Raw genomic sequence first — 20,874 nt, 5'->3', positions numbered from 1 at the left:
AGCAAGAGAAAGGTAAGTGCCATTTCATGCAACCAGACTTGCTGCACACAAGTGTAAAGGAATCTGCATTACTTCTGCTGTGCACGCTGCCAAGTGAAAGTGGTCTGACACATTCCTAATCCAGCTGCTCTTGAGGTAGACTGCAGTCAGAGTCCCTTGCCTGGCTACCCTTTCTGGTCTGGAAACAGGCGCAGCACAGGAGGAGGCAGTACCTATCCCACTTCCCTGAATGTTGACAGGAGCTTAACACACGGACTTGAACAGCATTAAAAATCAAGCCAAAGATTATCTGTAGTGACACAGATACAACTGAGCTTACCCTGGATAAAGGTATGGCTTAAACAAAGTCTTGATGTCACTTTCAAAACTAATACATCAGGCACCAGTATGTGAGTAACCATTCCAGATTACACAGAGGAAAGCCTGAAAATTCTTTAGGGATGGAGGAAAAAAAGCGGGAAGGGCAGGTCATATGAAGTGTCCTGGGGATGCAGACACAGGCCACAAAGCCCAAGCAGGTCCTATCTTTTTAACACTACACCCGTGAAGATCTTTGTTGGCCCTCTTTAAAATTACTATAAATTCAAATGGAAAAAGCACTCCTATAAGCTGCAAGGATGTCTTGCATGAACAGAACAGATCTGACTTTAAAGATTAGTAATTGACAGAAAACATCAGTGCTCAAAATGTGATTAAAATCATGCACGAGCCCATAGGTATGTAAAAGCACATTTCCACACAGTCACATTTTACTCCTCCTCAACCACAGATGAAGAAACAGCACTTACTAAATTATAGTAAGACTTTAAAAGAGAGCAAGTACCTCAAATGGTACAATGGGGAGAATGCCTAACATGGACCAGAGCTGTTTGAACATCCTGGGTAATGCTGTAGATGTGTAAACCCAGTACAGTAAGTATCTGCCTTCTTATAGGCTACTTTATAGGTAATCCTCCCTCTCCTTTACATTTTGCAAAATAAATGAGCTACTAATTTGTGCTGTCACTATAATTTACCTAACTTCTCCTCGGTTTTAGCAGCAGCTATGGAAAACCAGCTGGCACAGCAGCTCCTCAGAGATAATCCTTAGAAGGGCCATGCAACTTCCCACAATACAAAAACAAGAAAAAAGTATCCGAATTGTTAAGAGTTCTGGGGTTTCTTGTTAGCTCACTGACTGATAACATGCCTATACCCTGCTCAAATATGGTTGCTTTCTTGGTGAGTCAGTGAATGTTCCTGAATGTATTAACAGTGTTCCAACATAATCCTGAAAAAAAAATAAAGGCATACCTGTAACACCTGATGGCAACCAAGCAACTGGTCTGAATACAAAGCAAGAAGGGGCCATATGGAGCACTTAATGATGCATCCTATAGCTACTGAAAAGATGAAGTTTAACGAGAACTAATCTTAGCTTCCACTGCTGCATTGCAGGGGCAGCAATGGAGGCTAACTGCAGTCAGCTAGAATCCTCACTGAACAAAAAGCCAGAAGAGTGGAGGTATTTTTAGGATAATTGATTAGAAATAGGAATGATTTTTAGATGTACCAAATGTGGTCATAAGCAACAACTGAAACACGTTTAAATAAATGCTTTAAGTTGTATTTACCTCCACGCTTTTTGGGAGCTTCAGGTTTCATTTTAACGGTATTTCTGCTTCTAAATTCAGGCCCTTTAAAATCATCTTTGTCTTCATTCAGCACTGGCTCAGGCTGTACAACCACTGTACCTAGAATGATTTTATTTAGAAATTGGAAACCATTACACATCCAAATGAAGTGCAAAAGTCCTGTTTAAATAAAGACCAACACAGTACTTTAAAACATGTGCAATCTGTTGACTAAAACTCCGAGTTTGAATGCACAGATGTTCACAGCAAAAAGAAATTCAAAATAAATAAATAAACCAAAACCAAACCACCACACACTTCTATCTACATCTGTTTTGCAGTCACAGGACAGAAGCCAAAGACTGAACGGGCTGTGAGGAGCAAATCCTGCTCTCTCTGTCCTGATGTGGTGGTGCAGAACAAGACTGTCATACTGCTGGTGTGCGTAGTACAGGAATTTGCAGTGCAGTGCTACAAATAAAGGACTTTGGTTAGGTCACATCTATCGAAAGCCTTAGAGTAACTACTGTTCTCTCTCTCTTTTCCCCTTCTATCCAGCTTCCCTCATCTTAATTTATTTTAACATGAAATCAATGAAAAAGCAATAGAATAAAACCTGTTTTGTCTTTAACCCAGAAATCCCCTTTTGTTTTTAAACAGAGACAGATACTAATCAAACTTATGTGAATAAAAAACCATCTTTCCTACTTAAGAGCTCAGATTTAACACTCCTGTTGTGAGGACACTGGAAATAATCTAACATTCTGGAAAGATAATTTCAAATGCTTTAAATACCACTACTTACGCAGTACACAGTGGTATTCATAAAAACTATGAAGTTTTCCTATAACATTCCTAGTTAAGAAATGGAAGAGATTAGATTAATCAAACTCACACTGCAGTTAAGAAGAGTGGGATGTAGGCTTATAGCATTAACTGTTTTAATAGGGTGTTTAAAAATAGATCAAATAATGACATTGCTCTCCTGATTTAGTTTTGCTTTTGTTGATCTAATTACAGTAAAATAAGATTTGTGAGTGACAAGAGTTTGAGACTTGTACAAAAGAACTGAAATAAATTACTTCCCCTGTTTCATGTTGGTTTTATTCAGATATCAGCAGGCATCTGAAACAAAGCCACCAGCACATCCTGGTGTACCCACAGCCTGAAGCATGCTGGGTTCAAAACTAAAGGTGCCTGATTTCCTCTTGTACATGCACGCGCACAGGGGATGTGTGTGTGTGTGTGTGTGTGTGTGTGTGTGCACTAGCATCTGTTTCTATATAAAAGATACAGAACCCAAGACAGGTATTTTACTAATCCATGTGCATTCTAGTTAATTGTGCTGCATCATCATCTTGGCTAATTTGCTGAATTCAGAAACAAAGACAGACATGAACTACCTTTAGGCAAGCTTTGCATATCAACATCGTTTTCCGAGTTCTCATTTGAAATATCTTCATTTGCAGTTTCATCTAAGATTTCATCATCTGATCCAACGTATTTTGTTACAACTGTAGGTTTCCTGCATAGACAGAAAAAAAAACCCACACCATGACAAATACGACATATTGCAATGCAGATGAGCCTGGAGCTTTGCAAGCAAAACACCATTCTAACTGGGGAAACCTATGTTCATTTTAAGTTCATTTAAGACATTACGAGGTGGGATGCTCTCAATTACTGTAATCAGTTGTAGACTAATTTTCTTGTTAGGAACAGGAACTCTCCTCTCCTATTTGAAATAAAATGATATACTAACAAAATACTTTTGTTTCACAGGCTTGCTGTATTATATTGTTGGTAAAATCAAGGTTTGCTGTGCTTTTAAGAAGGAATGCAGGAAAACCACACCTCTAGGGAAAAGCTGAAATGAAACACAAGTGAAATGTCCACTCAGAAACGTTATACATCATTTCAAGTTTAACAGCAGTGCAAACAGAACACACAGATATTAGCAAATGACAGTAAGCAGCCTGGCAGAAAAGATGCTTGCAAGGAAATGAAAGAAATGCACAAAAAAATGACTGTTGAATAAAAGGACCAGTTGCCAGAATTTCACACGAACATAATTGAGCATGAATCCATTAAAATGGATGAATTTACAATGTCAGAGCAGGGAGGGAAGGAAAAAAGAAGAAAGAAAATCTAATCTAAAGAAGATTAGATTAGATTTCTTTCTTCTTCTAAAAGAAGAAAGAAAAAGGTATGTTGAGCATAATTTTCAGTGGTCTGAAGGTAATAAATGAACTACTGCAGGATACTGCTTTTGTCAGTCTCAGGCACAGTATGATAGGTGTATGAGTGGAAATACCTTCACTGATAGACAGGAAGCAGAAAAAAAAAACCCCAAACAAGACTGCAAAAATGATGAAGAATCATGTTGGTGAAAAAGGGTTCAGCAGGACACTGGATTCTGAAGACGAGGTAGAAATTAAAGGCATATATAGAACCACACGTGCAAATATGGAATCAACATAAACAAAAAAGGGAGAAAGAATATTATTCAATTCCAGTATACATAAAATAACAAACAAGGATGAAAAGGGAGTGTGAAGAGAGATACACGCCTGTAAAGAGGAGTAATACAGCAGCTGTTGAAATTGTGCATTAGAGGAGCTCACCTATCTATACAGGAGACTAGGATTAAAAATGTCATGAAGGATGTAACATGAATGAGCATCAGCTGAGAGCAAAAGGAGTTCTGCTACAATGAGTCTGCTATTACTTAGGTCACACACAATTTGCCTCCTGTAGGTTCAAACTGGTTGGTAAACAGTGAACTCCATACTTTTGTAAAATCAAAGAGCAAAAAGGGATTAAGCAGAGAGACAACAGATGGCAGTTTCTGCACAGGACAGCTTCATAGCACATTCTTATTCTTCAGTCTCCCAACAGTGAGGTACAGAAAAAGCCTTTTTTCCCTATGACCCAATTTACATTTTTGGAAGAACCCTGTATAGGAATAGCAGGAAGGAACAATTGTACAAACACCTTTGTCCTGAAGATACAGAATAATCCTGTTGTCTTTGTCAATAAAAATCAAGCTTTCTGATCCTGAACCTGAAAGATGATTTGAATTTTAAGTGTACTATGAGGCATTTGTTTTGCCAGCACTCTGCTAACTTAATGGATTTATACTGGTCTATATTAAAAGTCACTACCACAACACATGGTCTTTTCTACAGTTGCACATGCCTAAGAGTAGTATCTTTATTTTCCAAACCAACCTTTTTGAACGTGATGACCCCAAGGATTTGGTTCTTTCTGAAGAACTACTGCCCTAAAAACAAGAAAAAAAGTCAAAGTCAACACATTTGTGACCAAGTGACCTGTCAACAAAAAACAGTTTCTGACATTAACTAGAACACATCTCAGAAGCCACCATCACTTTTACAACAACAACAACAGCAGGAAAAGCATTAGAAAATGTGAAACACAATTTCAAAAGTCGTAACAGCTCAGTCCAACTAAATCTATGGAGTTTAAAAAACAGGTATAACTAAACACTAAGTCACTAATGCTCACTAACCCCCCTATGCACGTATCTTAAAAGAAACTGAGAGGGCACTGTCGTAAGGTGACATGTTCAGAGAGAAACACTGCATGTATCTCAAGCGCTGAGTCTTCATAGAATTAAGGATCTTCTTTCCTTGCAATCCTCAACTTTCCCTACCTGCTGAAAGTTCCCTTAGTGTTCTGGACAAGGGACTGAGAACAGCTCATGATCACTGGTTGGTCCTAATCCTGAACAGTCCTGGGATCTCCTGTTCTCTGTACCTTTGCTGCGATGTTAACTTCATGAATAGCATGTGGAAGAACAGCCTTAGTCACGCCTGTCTCCATGCTGTTTTTTGACTTCTTTACAATTCACCAGGATTCCTCACAGCACTTAGTGCTACAGAAGATTACGCAGGTCTAAGACTGGTTTTCACACTGTGTGAAGAAACCATCATCTTTTCTGACATGCAGATACAAAGGGCTCTTGAAGGAAGCTATCACTACTAGGAACTGCCAGCCAAATACAGACACTTGTGACCTGGCTCATATGCCAGAAGGGGCTGCTGTCTTGACAGGAAAACTGATTTTTCAAAGGTCTGTGCAAATATATAATGAGGTTTGAGCAGTACCAAATAAATACCTGAATTTACTGCAATAAAGACAAAGTAAGGCAGGACACTGGCATTTGTGCTTTCTCTACACATTAACATACTATCATCCAGAACGTTTCCAATAAGACAGTAGGTATTAATAAGACATACCACATGAAGTATGTCCTTAATGTATACAACAGCATACAGAAGAAATCTGCTCATGTTTAATAAAGATCCTGCATCTCCATCTTTTTGTCTTTTTTAAAAAAGAAGCATATTTGCCTAAAAGGACAACTAAATACCCCCTGCTATCTAAGTAACAGGGTGTAAGTGTAAATAAGGGGTAGAGACCAGTTCTTTTAAACCAAAGGCTAGAGCCTATTTGTACATAAGCCAAAGAACAGAATAAAAGAGTAATAAACCAAACCTCTTTAAAAAACTCACTTTGCAATATTTGTGATCTGAATCAATTATAACACTTGGCATTTCTTAACCAAAGAGCAACTGCATCCCTCAGGTGAGCAAAACCCAACTCTCTGAACTGTGATACAGACATTATTCCCCAGAATTATTGTGCAGCAGAAAGAAAATGAAGTTGTCCAACTAAATTCATGTATTCCAGTAAGTTAGAAATGAAGGGGAGAGGGAAGAGGCTTGCTTGCTGTCCTGGGTTCAGCAGCAGCAGCAGTCATTTTTCTCCTTCTTAGCTGCTGGTGCAGTGCTGTGTTTTGACTTTCGGCCTGGGAACAGAGCTGATAACACGAATGTTTTATTCTGACCAAGGACTTTGTGAGCCTCATGCTCTGCCAGGGAGGAGGGAAAGCTGGGAGGAAGCAGAGACAGGACACCTGACCCAAACTGACCAAAGAGGTATTCCATAGCACAGCACGCCATGCCCAGGATGTAACAGAGAGTTACCTGGAAGGGCTGGTGCACTGCAGGGTTGGACGAGGTATCGGTCAGTGCTCGGCTGGGGGGAGTGGGGCGAGTTATTGGTTGGCTGGTGCTGAGGTGTTGTATTCTTTCCCCTTGTTATTTCCTTTATCATTATTACTATTGGTGGTAGCAGTAGTGATTTGTATTATACCTTAGTTACTAAACTGTTCTTCTTTCAACCCGTGGGAGTTGCATTCTTTTCGATTCTCCTGTCCGTCCCTCTGGCAGTAGAGGGACGGAAAGAAAGGGGGGGAGTGAGAGAACAAGCTGCGAGGCTGGGTTTAAACCACGACACTTGCATATGCCTGAATCAAAGTAATTCAAACTTTAAAACTGAATTATACATTTCTTTTGCAACACTTTACAGCTAAAGTTTCTAGTCAGCAGAGGGGATGACATCTACTGCATGGTTCTGACAATACTCTAAGTATTCATTGAACAAGCAACAAAACAAGCAACAAAATCAGCTCAGCGCTTCCTATGCCAGCCATTCTGCATTAGTCATGCAATTAAATTAAAACACATTTTTATTCTTACCTCTTCTCTGTTGTTCTCCATTGATGCTGGACTACTATTAGGTTCTCTACTTTTACCTATGGAGAGAAATTAAAGAAATCCACTGAAACGCAAGAAATGCTACAAGTTCATCACACTGTACATCACAGCATTGCTTACGTTTCACCATCGGGAGTAAAGACAAACTGTTGTACAACAAAACACGGTCTTAATTTTCAGCTAAGTTGCTAATATGCTCCAAGAAACTTCTCCACTGGTGAAGAAATACTGAAGAAAGTGCAACAGTATACACAGAAATAATAGAGTTAGTGCATTTCTTTTCATCTTTAAGAAGCAGCTTTAAGTATTTTCTCTTACACATCTTGACATTAAAGCCACAATATTAAATCTGGTATAATGGAACCACAGACAAAAATCCCAGTTGATGCAGGGTTAGACACAGAACTGCCATTTCTCCATCTTGGGAACCGTGGAATATAAAAACTAAAGACACGTAACCTAAAACTGATCCATCTGCAGTCCAGGTGATGGAAGATTTTAAATTCAGTGATACCTGCACTAAGTTCCTAAACAGCTTAATAATAGCAGTATTTTAATGGAGGCACTACTGAGAAACATGCAAGTAAAGTGTTAGTATTATCACAGGATGTATCTTTAACATAAGCACTGCAATTTGCTGGATGATTCTTAAACTTCAGTTCTGGGAAAATCAAATCATTCTTTTTTACACTTAAAAACAAAATAAAATAAATCACTTTGATTAGAAAATCTGATGCTGGGTATTGACCTGGGCTGAACTGTTTGGGTGAATTTCAGCTAAAATGATCCAGCCACTTAAGCATGTGAAGCTAAGGTAGGGGGAATAGGAAATGGGACAGACAAAAAATTGGGGCCTTTTAAGTACCTGAAATTTCTCCTGTGGAATAGGTATTCCCCTATTCTGATTAACGTGCCTGAAATTTGTCAGAAGGGTGACATTGTTTCTGGAGATTGGATGCTGCCCACCTTCTACTCTTAACCAATTTTGTCCAAGTGACAAATCCATGGAAAATGCCAATTTGTACATGCTTGGCAGAGGTATCTCTGACACTGGCAGCTCCAATCTCTGTTGACTCTGCATTCAACCTCCGAACCAGACTGCATGTGCACTGCCTCCAAAAGCAACTGAACATGCTCCAGTTTCTACGTGTGAGCAGGCTGTGGATGCTCCACCCCTGCAGAAGGGCTGAGGATACTGCATCCCCCTCCAGCTCCCAGTGCTGACCCAGCTCCCATGCTCCATTCATTTCAGAGCTTTAGAGCACAGGAGCTCCCCTGTCACTGCTGCTCTGGGACAGGGGCTGGTCATTTGACACAGAGCGTAGGAGAGACTGACTTCCTGCTCCCCAGTGATTCTCCTGCTGGCATGCATGCAATGTAGAGAAGGGAAACACCCAATCTGAAAGCAGAAGCATAAAATAACATAATGGTTTGGGTTGCAAGGTACCCTAAATATCACGTAGCTCCAACCCCCCTGGCCAGACACAGCAACACCTTCCACTACACCAGGTTGCTCAGAAAAGGTAAAGAAACATTACTAAAGCTGTAAAATCAAGTACTCAAGAATTAAGAAAAGCCCGAATGAAAGTTTCTGGTGCAATTTCATTTTACTTATCATTCCTTGCACACAGCATTATGGTACAGTTCAGGACCACAGCAGCGCACAAGATGGAATAACTCAGCAAGCGATTGCTTCATATTTTAATTGACCTGTGTGTGTGCAATGGCCATGTGGCTCTCCTGAGCCACACTTAAACATCTTCATCATCATCTCCCTCCTACACTATCCAGTAGCTCACATATCCTCCAAATGATAGAATAAAATGAGATCCATTAGTATATAAACCTAATTTGGCCCCAGTCATGTCTATCACTTTTACACTGAATGAACATCATGTGAATTAAAAAAAACAACACAGCACAGTGGCTAAAGGCACTATTATTATACACAGGAAATTGGGAAGGGAAGTAAGTTTGCAGTGTTAATTCTGGCATTTCCTAATACTGAAGCGTTTAATTCTTGACTTTTTAACTTTAACACGTTCCTTTTTAAGAAATAAAATCTGAGATCTCAAAACCAACACTGAAACATGCCTGCTACTGATTCCTAACGTGCTCCTGTTTCAAAGTAAATCTGTATTTTAAGCGAAGGAGCCAAACTACATAATAACTACACAGGATAAAGGGAAAAGATTCCTTTTTCCCAGCATGTTCCTCAACAAAATTCCACTCCGAGGAGCACCCACATCACGGTTCAGTTTATTGTGCTGCTGAAGTACCACATGAATTAATTTCTTTTTCCTATGCTAACGGTTCAGTTTGATGTTGACACGAGGAGGTTGGCACCACATGGCAGCAGACTCTCTCTCAAGACAAAACACTAAAGATAACAACCGCACCCCAGAAAATCTGTGTAAATTTATCACTTAGGACAACAAGAGTTCCAAAATTCACTGAGGAATTCACTGAGTCATTCATTCAGAATTCACTCACATAACCCAACGCATTCTCATTCTCCTGTACTCTAGCACTTCAGCATAACTTTTAGCTCATTAACAGTAGACTGAAAGGCTTTGAACCTGTATCCAGTCCCAGTTTAACTAGGAAACAGATTTAACATAATTAAATTTGGAAACAGATTTTATTCAGTGCTGTTACAAAATAATTTCACTTTTTATGACTGTAATCAAAACGAAGTGTTTAAATTTCTAACTTCCAAGTAAAAATTTCCAACACCGAATCTGACCTTGCTCTAGGACTCAAGCTTTTACAGTAGTATTGTTCTGGTTCCAAATGTTTCCAGATGACACATAGAAACCTTTTTCAAATAATTATGAAAACATCATCTCCATAACTTCTTCCACAACTACAAGGACTTCTGCAGATTATTCAGTCCTTTGAAGACTGCAGAAGTCCTTGTAGGTTTTTGCAGCAGAAGAAACAAGATACCGCACTTACACATCAAGGAAAACTCAACTAGGAACCCCTAGCACAGCAAATACATGCAAGTTTGCCATCTCATGCTCCACTGAAAGTGAATTACCATAAAGATTAGCTTCTTTTAATGTTCAGGAAAAGATTCAGATCTTTTGTATCAAAGGCCTATTGTATATTTGTTAAGATATCACCACTTAAATTACATTAAGCCTTTGCGCAATGGCCCCAGTGCAGTGCAATCTAGTAAAATAACATCACAAAAGTTATTTGACTTTAGAATCATATTTACATTGAAAAGAAAACCATACAATGTCTTTTTACCTGTGGTTTTGGTTCTAGATAATGCTGGAGGAGAGTGTGCGTCCTCAGATTCTTCTGATGAGTGAGCCAAGAAGTCATGAAGTTTCTGCACTAACGTATTCAACTTGCTTTCACTGCAAAAAACACAAGTAAAACTTGAAGTTACCTATACATCTCGGGCTAATTTAGCACAATTGAAAGAAACTGTATTTAATCTCAATTAATACACACCTACAAAAGAAAGTCACTTAATCCTTATATATTTATTTCTGCAAGAGAATATCTAGAAATAACAATCATAGAAACAAACAGGTCCATTGAGTATGACAGATCTACATGTTTATGCAAAGCTATTAAATCAGCCATATACATAAACACTGTGTGTCCTGCATAATTCTGTCAAAACCCTAACCATGTAGGATCAGATCCTTTCTTGATCTGTTTGTATGGGCATTACCCTGGGAATTTTCACTAGGTAGTTTTGGATACCATGAACTGTTAGTCTTTTTTATATAGCCATTACAGTAAAAAGGCAACACCTTTATCCTGTGCTTTTGTTAAAGAGCTGTATCACTCCATAACCCACATCTTATTCCCTCTCATTTCACATTGTTTATTTCAGATTTTCCTCTCCCAAAGCTTCCACAATTCTTAAGACAAGTGCCTTTTCCTAGCTGCAAGCACCCTGACTGAGCCAAAGGCTGTCACCCTGCCGGACCCCCTGTACCCAAGGTTACCCCTCTCAGCTGTTTGTCACCACTTCTCTCCTGGACACCATCCAGCCTCTCAAATCCGCCAGCCAATACATCTGAGTCACCCTATCTCTTCTGCTGGGAGACACGGGTTTCCAAACTGCTCAGCTACACCACCCCCTCCATAAGCTAACTCAGCTAAAGGATACAGCCTCCCATCCTTTTTACTTCAGATCTCCCCATTACTTTCAAAGTTAAGTCTTCTGACAACAAGAAGGAATAAGATTTTCCATCCCTGTTTTATGGGTTGTAGGAACTTTTCACTATTTATCAGCTCAATCCACTCACCTTTCCCATCTCTTCTACTACTCTGAATACATCAATTTATTAAGACTTTTTACTTAGCTGTTATTGCTGAAAAAAATCCCCACTTGTGTTATCAGAAGGACATGGAGGTGAGCACTCTCTTGAGCGGTGAGTGAAAAGGCACCATCACATTAATGCAAATGTGATTCAAACCAGTGAAAATAACCACATACAAAGCAGCATAAAACATCCATTAAAAACAGAATCTGTAATTTCTTTAAATCTCTTTAAGTACTCCAAATAAAACAAAACAGCACTTTGTAATGGAAAGATTTTTCTGCATGAGTAAAGGACACTTTCCTTTTGAGACCACGTACATACCATCAATCACCTGAGCAACTTGGAAGGAGAGTGTAACAAAACCTGCTTGACTCTCAAGTGTATCTTAAAATTCTTCTCTCAATCTGTCTGAAAGTCCTTCCCTCTAACTGCTGGACTCATGCTGCTACACAACTGTCAGTGCATCAACCTGGGCTTCCCTTTTTGTCATGGACGCAGGGCATGCTTGGAAAACCATTACAAAAGATGGTAATGGCATAGTTGAGTTTTAACAGATTGTGTGCTCTCCTTTAGGAGATTTTAATGACCATTTATTCACATGAAGTTAAAAAAAAATATTAAAGAACTGTTCAGAATTATCTGATGGTAGAAGTATATAAAGAGATTTTATATTCATTCCAGATGGTTGGAAGAATTAACGTGCACTAAGAAAGGCCACAAGAAAGTTCAGTTTTGGTAGTAAAAACAAAACAAAACCAAAAAAAAAACCCCTTCCTATGGAATTCTGCTCATTTAGTTTATAAATAACTTGGTTTGGTAACAGCACGTTAGAAAATGGGAACTACAGATGAGTTACAGTATTATTGTCCTCAATACAAACCAAATTCACAATGGTATGCGTGTCTTTGTGACTAACACTTGCAACATTATTACCATTTATTAACTCTTCTCCTAATGAGCCTAAAATTAGCATTTTCAGAGCAAAGTGTCCGTGCTGACAAACAACAGCCAAAAAAATAACACACAAACTAATGGCAAAAAGTCTTCTCAACTTGCTTTTCCTCTCCATTACTCAGCATTTTGTACCCTCAGCCTGCATTAAGGAATACCAGGTCAAACGTAAGTAAAGGTATTACTATACTTCACCACAAAGAAATTTTAATTTAGGGCAAAGTTTTACCTGCTTTTGTACAAAAGCAATTTCATGTCATGCATTTATAGTTGAGAATATATTCTCTAACATCTTGTTTAAAGCTTCTACTGCAAAATCCTTATTCTTTGTAGTAAATGACCAGACCCATCCACTATTAAAGTGATAAGAACCTACAAAATGTGTATTTTTTTTTAAAGCACAGGAGCCTAAAAATGTGGAACCATCTTGGAAGCAGTTAAGTGAAGGAAACAGCCTCCCTCTACCACACAGCAACACCCTACGCTATTTATTAGTGGTTTGGGGCTTGCATGTTCTGAGCAAATGACTTCACCCTCAGTCTAGAGCTATTTCAACACAGTTTAGCCTAATTAAAACAGGAATGAAAGGAAAGGTGGCCTACTATTACTGGTTTGGCCATGAACCTGATTTGTGACCTTGGGAAACTATCTCGTAAGAATACCATTTCTTACTTAAATTCAGAGCAAGGGCTATAATCTTAAACAGTAAATGCCTCGCCCTTACAAGGATAAAAATATATATATACACATTAGGCAAACCTCGTATTAGGCCAAATGATTCTACAAATCAATAGAATACAGTAAGAGGGAAACGAAGGGACACGTGGTATCCTAATGTAGACACAACACAATTCCCTGTGGCTGTTGACTACTGTCCCATTGTATATGCTTACCTGTACTGGGCTTGCATGGCGAGTTTTGATAATGGAGAGGCTACAGGGGTGGGTTCTATAAGAAGCTGTCAGAAGCTCATATAGGGGGTGATAAGAGCGGCTGGATGGGCACCTGGCATCCAAGCAGGTCAACCCACCACCCTACTTCATGACTTGTGTTTGCAGAAGCACGATGAATCAAAGTGAGTCAAACCACAGACAAATACAACCTTAAGAAACAGTTTTCATTTGGCTTCAACTTGCCACACATTTACATGACCACTCTCTCTGATGGCAGATGAGGGTAGGGGAAAAAGCAGGACCACTCATTTCTGCGGCAAATCCAGGTCACGCTGTGGGTTATACTGTGAAAGTGCACCAGATAAACCTTGTTATCGTGCTCAGTTTCTATCTACTTTCTTCAGACACTTCAAAAATGTAGGTGGGAATGTCCCAGTTACTTTCAACTCTGTTTTCTTTAACCAAATGAAGTTCTCATTCTTCAAGAGGCTCCTACCAACTTTTAGTCTAAGTAAGCGCCCCTCACCTGAATTTCAAGTGGCTCCTGAAAGTCAGTGAAACAGGAGCTTTCCGGCTTTTCATCCATCTCAATATTAACAAAGACACCTCTGCAAAATTCCTAAGAATTCACCTGAAGTTCAATTGTCTGAATTTTGTCTATGTTTGAACTTTTACAACAGTTCAAGAGCACAAGGTTTTTAAATTCATCTTTACAGTTGCTTCAAGTCCCCATCACTTTTCTTCTGAGGCTGAAATGAAATACTGCAGAACAATAAGTATTGAGCAGACAAAATTAAACAGGCCTTCGGAAAAAAAAATAGAGAAAACCAAAACTGGATGTGCTTTCAAACAACTGCCAGCCTGCAACCGCCATCCTCTGCTTCAGGCTGTATCCCACTGTAAAGGACAGAAATGCAACAATCCACAGCAAAAGTTGGACTATTTTAATTCTGACAGTGGGAAGATGCACTACCCAAACCTTGCTATAACCAGGCCAGAATTCTGTCATCTGCAAACCTTCATCCCAGTCCTCCCTTGTAAGAAAGAAAAGTGTTGGACTTAACCCTAGTCAAAGATGTCAGTTACAAGGGCAGAACTTACACAGTGGTTCCATACAAAATGTGTCAATTTTGTGGCTGAACACGTGTGAATGAAACAGCTTAAGACTGCTGGAAAGAGTGAAAGATGATAAAACCTACAATGGAAGTTGTTAATTTTCTTATCCATAATCAAAAAAAAGGTGTGAACACACCTGGAATATCCTAAAAACCTTATTTCTCTCATTAAAAATATATAAAATAAAAAAAAAATAAAAAAAAAAAATTAAACCGCTATAGTTTTATCAGTTGAACAAGAATATGGCTTTATAAAGGTGGGGAAACACACTTCTACCCTAGTATGGTTTTTAACACAATAATTGTTCTCCAAGAGCAAAACAATGTGACATTGTATAGCCTAAATTAGATCAGTATTTTGTAACTTACTTATACTGATACACCAATTACTCCAAAAGAAGTGAGGCTTTACCATGAGGATTCACACAGCCTGTTCAAGTTGGCATTAACCAGCTCTACTGTCAAAGGATGCAAACCCCCACTCATCAACACACACACACGATGCCAGGTCTCCCCCTTCTCTACGTCAGGACAAGGATTTGTCTGACCTATGAACAGAAGTTGATCCACATCAGAAGCAGCCATTTACCCTACTGAATCCAGGTGATTTTCCTATCTCAGCTCACTACTCACTGGCATGAATGTTTCTGCAAGCAGAGGTGGTGACACTGATCTGAAGGCGAAGAGACCGTAACTTCAGGAGCAGCAATACGCCATGTGCGCTTGAACTGTCAGCAAAATTAAGAGCTGCTCAGGCGAATGACACCAAGAACCACAGAATCATTCAGGTTGGAAGGAACCTTACTCCAACCCCCAGCACAAGCAGCAACAGCTACAGGCAGGCACCCAGAAGTATGTTCAGTCACTCTCCTAGTTCCTCCACAACCCCTCTGAGTGATCTGCTTCAGGTTTTGACCATGCTCAGAGTAAGAAAGCTCTGTGTTTAGATGGAATTGGACCACATTAAACCTGCTAAATCTGATACAGCCACAAAATACCTGAACACCAAAGCTCTGACTGAAAAGAGATACTGGCATCTAGAACTTCATCAAACTCAAGACATTCTACACTTAAGATTTCGTTAACACAGATTCACTCCTCTACTTTGTTTAGGAAAGACCTGAAATCCACAGGGGTTTCATCAAGTGGTACCTTGTACAGTTGAAGACACTCAATGATAAGGACGAAGTAACTTTGGAGCTTAAGTACAGCGTAACAGGTTCAGACAAGTAAACAGAATTACTTTCCTCCAGACACACAAGGGAAATGAGAAAGCAATGGTTCAAAGTCACTGAGAGACCCTTTATTCTGTTCAAGGAAGATTACAGTTTCTTTTTGTTGAGATGGTATCCAAACAACCATATCAGGCTCTGGCTGATAGTTATCATGCTTCAATAAAAACTGGTAATTTTTTTTGTTTTTTTACCTGTTTCTTTAATGGAAGCTTAAAAAGATAAAAAGCTAAGACAATCTCACTGTTAGGTTGCCTTCAAAGTACACAGAAGTCTTCTAACATCAATGCCAAAACAATTTGCAAGCTGAAAAAGACTGAAGTCAACCACTTGAAAAACTAAATATAGTATATTCACCTTTATGAGACAAAACTCATGGCAAACTGAATACCTTATCATGCTAATACAGGAAAGAAAGCTCAAACTAGCATATAACAGAAAACACATCCAACAGCATCATGCCCATCCAACTCTAAAACTGCCCTGTTACTTCCTTTGCCTTTTGCTTCCTGGAGTTTTTCCACAGATTTTCAACGAGATATCACTCATTACAAACTCTGTCTAAGAATTAAAGCGTGTCCCTTCAAGTCTCCCACATATTCCCAATCAGGTTTGCAGAGTTGTGGTGCACCTGAAGTGCAGCTTTATATTTCACAAGATATCCCATTTTGCCCCACTGTCAGTCCTGAATCTTCTGCCTGTTTTTTGGTTCTGTTTTACATGATGGATGTATTTGCCCAACGTGGTTCCTACAGCTGAACCTATTAAGACTTACACTTGGACCTACTAAGATAGAAATTCCTATAATTGTGCAGCTTTCAGACCTGTAAATGCACTGCCTAAATAGCACTGAAGTAATCAAACCTGTATAATCAAATTCTTGATTCCTTGAAGACTTTACTCCTTTTCTAAAGAAAACAAGAAAACGAAGAAAAAAAATCAACATCAACCAATCCATCATCCATCCTAAATGACAACTGCCTGGTGGCTACACGTGATAACAAAACATGAAAGCTGTATCTTCTTCCTTTAGTAAATCAGGACACTTTACATAGCATCCTCTCAAGCCAACGTAAAACTTTCCACCGTATTTGCCACTGAATTTGTACAATTTCTTCTTCCTCCTCCTAAGTGGAACAACTTGCCACTGACCTATCCATGAACCGATCCATGTTTCCAGATCACCTGCAGGCACACGCTGAGCTCCAGTAAGACGAAATGAGATTTCATGAGATTCAGCAGTTTCTGGGGCTTCTCCGTTTATAGAAGGTACATCTAGTGATCCAGTCTAAAAAATGTGCCCTGTCACAGGCTGCAGGCATTTGTTTTTAAGGTGAACACAGCACACTGTAGTATAATTTTTGGTATTTGCTGTTGGTGAGGTATATCATGTAAAAAGCACTAACTTTTCCTCCCTTCAAGCAGAAGGTGCCAGGTGCTCACCTATAACAGAACCAGAAATTTCACATTTCCACGAGGTTCAGGCCATCCTACTGCAGAAGTTTCATTATACAGCCTGTGTCACACCAAATTGTTTCATAGGAAATGAAGATACCATCAGTTAAGCCCTACATAGACCCTGACACAAAGTTTAGAAAACCTTAACAGAGCCAGGACTGTACTAAAACAGAAATCCTGAAGTCACTGCTACAAGTTCCTCTGTGAAGACCTTCATTTAAGCAGTGCAAACACATTGGCTCTGGGGCACATCCTGACAGCCTCAGGTTTTGCTTTCCCTAGATGAGTCAAAACATCTGCTTGTGCCCATTCCACATGACTGTGTGAAAGACAACAAACTTCCATGTCCTCTGAAGCTCCAGTTTAAGACTGCTATTAACTTACTTCCAATTTGACTATTGTGGCATCAGATGACATGCCTCAAACAACTCTATACCACCACTCGGAACAAATTTACGTAGTGATAAAATGCAAAAAATTTAACCAAAATGTTAAGAGCAAGGTTCCAAAATTTCATACTGAAAGGTGAAAAGTCTGAATCATAACAAAAATAGTTTATTTTGCCAACTTAAATGTACTCTCACTACACTAACTACAGGGTCAGATGAGTAAGATCAAAACTGTTCTATCATTGCGCTGATTTTGTACGCTGTATGGGCTGAGCGGCAGGATGAGGTCAGGGCACTATGGCAAAGATTCCTCCACTTTAATTAAAAAAAAAAAAGAATAATAATCAAGTTCTTGGGGCAAAAGTAGCAGCGAAATCTTTATAAACATTTACAGAGGCTGCATTTCATTTTGAAGTTTCTCAGCTATTCCAGTTTTCATCATATTTTTCAGCATTCTAAGCTTCTCATCCTAGCCTTTAATGTTAAACAAAAGCACTCCTTATAGCAGAAGTTTAAAACTTCATAGCCAGCAGACTAGTATTGATTATTTTCCTTTTAAACACTGTAAGGTTATCCTTCCAGAAGTGCTGGGAAAAGATTTTTCCATCAGAATTCTATTGTTTGTCTGTCTTCCAAAGAATTCTAACAACAACAACCTCCCAAGTTTATTTCTGTACAAGTCTTACAGCAGCAAAACTGCAGAGAGCAGCAGATGAAATGAACATGGAGGGCGACTGTGCAGGGTGACAGCAATGCAGGCAGCTGACAGGCCAACAGGACTTGTGGGGAATAGGAACAAAAGAGAGAGGGAGAGGATGTGTGAGTTTTGCTTTTCCTTTCCATTCTCTCCTACTCCTAATTTAAGCAGAAATGAAATTAACACAGAATATAAGGAAAAGCCCTTGCAACGCATTCATCAGCTTCTAACCCTGAAACTGTGATACTCAACAATGTCATGCCTAGTTCCTGGCATGGAACTGTTCCTGTGAAATGAAAACAGACTGCTCAAGATGAACTCTAATACGATGAGAATGATAAAAAGCACTTTGAATGAGAACTGAGTTCATGAACAAAAGTCTGGAGCACCAAAAAAAAGTATTACGTCCATCCACTTGGAAGCAGTTTGCCACAGGGCCTGCTATTAGGTGGGACAGATCCAACCTAAAGACTACACACAATCTCAGACAGATTTTGCACATACTTCTTCATCTTCACAACTACAAATAACCTGAAATAATCCAATTTACCTTTCTGTCTGCAGGCAAGCTGAAAAACTGCATGGAAAACGTATGAGCTTCTGTATCCTCTTCCACTGAGGCACCAACTAAAGCAGTCCCTTAGTAGCATCATTAATTGTTGCACTAACGACAACATAAGAATAGTGAAAGAGTTAAGTACCAAACCTTCATCATGCAGCCCAGGCACAAGTGGCTCAAAAAGAGACAAAGCAGAATATGGAAAAATGGGGAACAAAATACAACAGTCACTGTAAAATAAACCACAGCGTGGACCAAATGGGAGCGCGTTATTCAGACTATGCAATACTAATTATGACCATAAAACAGCCAATAAGTAGCAGTAAGCCAGATGTGCTTGCTGTACAAAACTCAAACTGTATTCTTGCTGTTCAGAGACTGGGGAAGAAGGAGGAGAAAGCCCCTTAATTAGTATTTCAGTCTACACACGAAATAATCGATCCAACACAAAAGTGGTTCAGGCTGTCAAAGTACTTTGAGAACCCAGAGAGGAGAAAGTGGGAGTGAGAAAGGGGAGAGGTGCAATCCCTGTCTTATAAAATAAGGAAGAAAACACATGCAGAAGAACGTGCAAACTTGGAAAGTCACACACCAGATAATGTGCATTTGCAATACTCATGGCTTACACACAGCACACATTGATGATCATCGACAATGATGATACTCTTTTGTAAAATCTTTTTGTTAGATTACACATGCATTGCTTCCTGAGAAACATTACGGCTTTAAAGTCAAGCAATACCCAAGAGGAGGAAAAACTACCATCCCTTTAGCTGAACCTAAACAGTAGCTACTAACGACTCGAAAATCAATCTGAAACTGGGTGGTGAGGATACACACACACGACCACAGGAAAAACTTCATCGTAGGCCCAGTACTGGAGCCAGGATGACGCTACCCTTCCTTAACACTGTCTGTTGTTGCAGATACATGAGACATTCGTGGGGGTCAAGTGACAATGCTTTATTGTTTATACAGCGCCTCAGGCATCTGTAATATTTGTCGGTGACGGACTGCGTTGACCAGACCCCTTAAACCACGGATAAATCGAAAGCACACAAAGTCAACTATTGATAAATAGTTTAATATGGCGTCTTCCTTAACGCCGACTTTATTTGGGGTTTCTGTCAGCTTACTCACTGCACGCAGCAGAACGGGAGCCGTTCCTAACAACCACCGCGGCAGCAGACAGCGCTCCGAGGGCGGAGGGACGCGTTTGCAAACCCGCGTGAAAACACACCCCTCGCGGGGGGCCCAGCGGGCCGGCACGCACTTTACTACAGCACAGACACGTGCGGCCGCGGCGGGCAGCCGGAGGACACGGACCGCGGCGGGGCTCGGCGGCCCATGGCGGGGCGGGGGGGGGGGGGGGGGGACGGACAGCGGCCCCGCCCCTCCGGGCCTTCCCTTCGCTTTCCACCGGGACGGGACGGGACGGCGCTGCCCAGCCCCACCCGTGCCCCGGGCGGGGGCCCGGCCCCGCGGCGCGCGGGAGGAGGCGCTGCCCGCCGCGGCCGCACGAGCCGAGCGCAGCCCCCGCCGCGGCCTCCCCCCGCGCTGCCCGCCCGCCGGCGGCGCCCGCCACCCCCCGGGCCCGTCCCCGCCCCACCCCCGCCGCGGGCCGGGCCGGGCCGGGCCGTGCGGCGCAGCAGCGGAGGCCGCCCGCCGAAAACGGGCGCCGCTGTCCCCGCCGGGCGGCAGGGGCGGGCCCCGGGCCGTACCTCACGGGCTCTGCGGTCATGTCTCCGCCGCCGCTGCTCGGTGCGGCCGGGCCGGAACCGGGCTCAGGCGCTGGGAGCAGACAAAGCCACTGTTAGCACCATCGCCAACCCCGCCGCCATCTTATCGGCGGGAGGCTGAGAGAGGCCTGCCTCCCGCCGCCTTCCTCATTCGCCGGCTCCCATTGGCTCCTTGCCGCCCCCAGCTATTTTCTGATTGGGCGGCTCCGACGGGGCCTGTTGCTAGGGGCGTTTACGTCATCGCCCCAACCTTCCCCGCTCTGATTGGTTGGAGTGCGGCTGACATCACCGGCAGGGGCCTGGCGTCACGCGGCGATGCCCGTGACATCACTTCAAAACAAAGTGCAA

At 41.0% G+C, this 20,874-nt stretch overlaps 1 protein-coding gene across 2 annotated transcripts in view; it reads right to left on the bottom strand.

Annotated features, from left to right (window-relative positions):
• The window catches only part of ATRX (ATRX chromatin remodeler), an 81,881-nt gene extending 61,209 nt beyond the window's left edge, over positions 1-20,672 (bottom strand). For both annotated transcript variants that reach the window (XM_065689148.1, XM_065689149.1), the window contains exons 1-6: positions 20,509-20,672; positions 10,457-10,569; positions 7,181-7,236; positions 4,844-4,896; positions 3,017-3,138; positions 1,614-1,733 (exon numbers count right to left, since the gene is read on the bottom strand). In XM_065689148.1, coding sequence (XP_065545220.1) covers positions 1,614-1,733; positions 3,017-3,138; positions 4,844-4,896; positions 7,181-7,236; positions 10,457-10,569; positions 20,509-20,528 — 484 coding nt within the window. In that variant the 5' untranslated portion in view covers positions 20,529-20,672. The remainder of the gene's footprint in view (positions 1-1,613; positions 1,734-3,016; positions 3,139-4,843; positions 4,897-7,180; positions 7,237-10,456; positions 10,570-20,508) is intronic.
• Between the last annotated feature and the right edge of the window lie 202 nt (positions 20,673-20,874).

Source organism: Lathamus discolor, chromosome 9, assembly GCF_037157495.1.
Source record: "Lathamus discolor isolate bLatDis1 chromosome 9, bLatDis1.hap1, whole genome shotgun sequence".
Classification (NCBI taxonomy): domain Eukaryota; kingdom Metazoa; phylum Chordata; class Aves; order Psittaciformes; family Psittacidae; genus Lathamus; species Lathamus discolor.
This window is presented reverse-complemented; position numbering and strand designations above follow the sequence as displayed.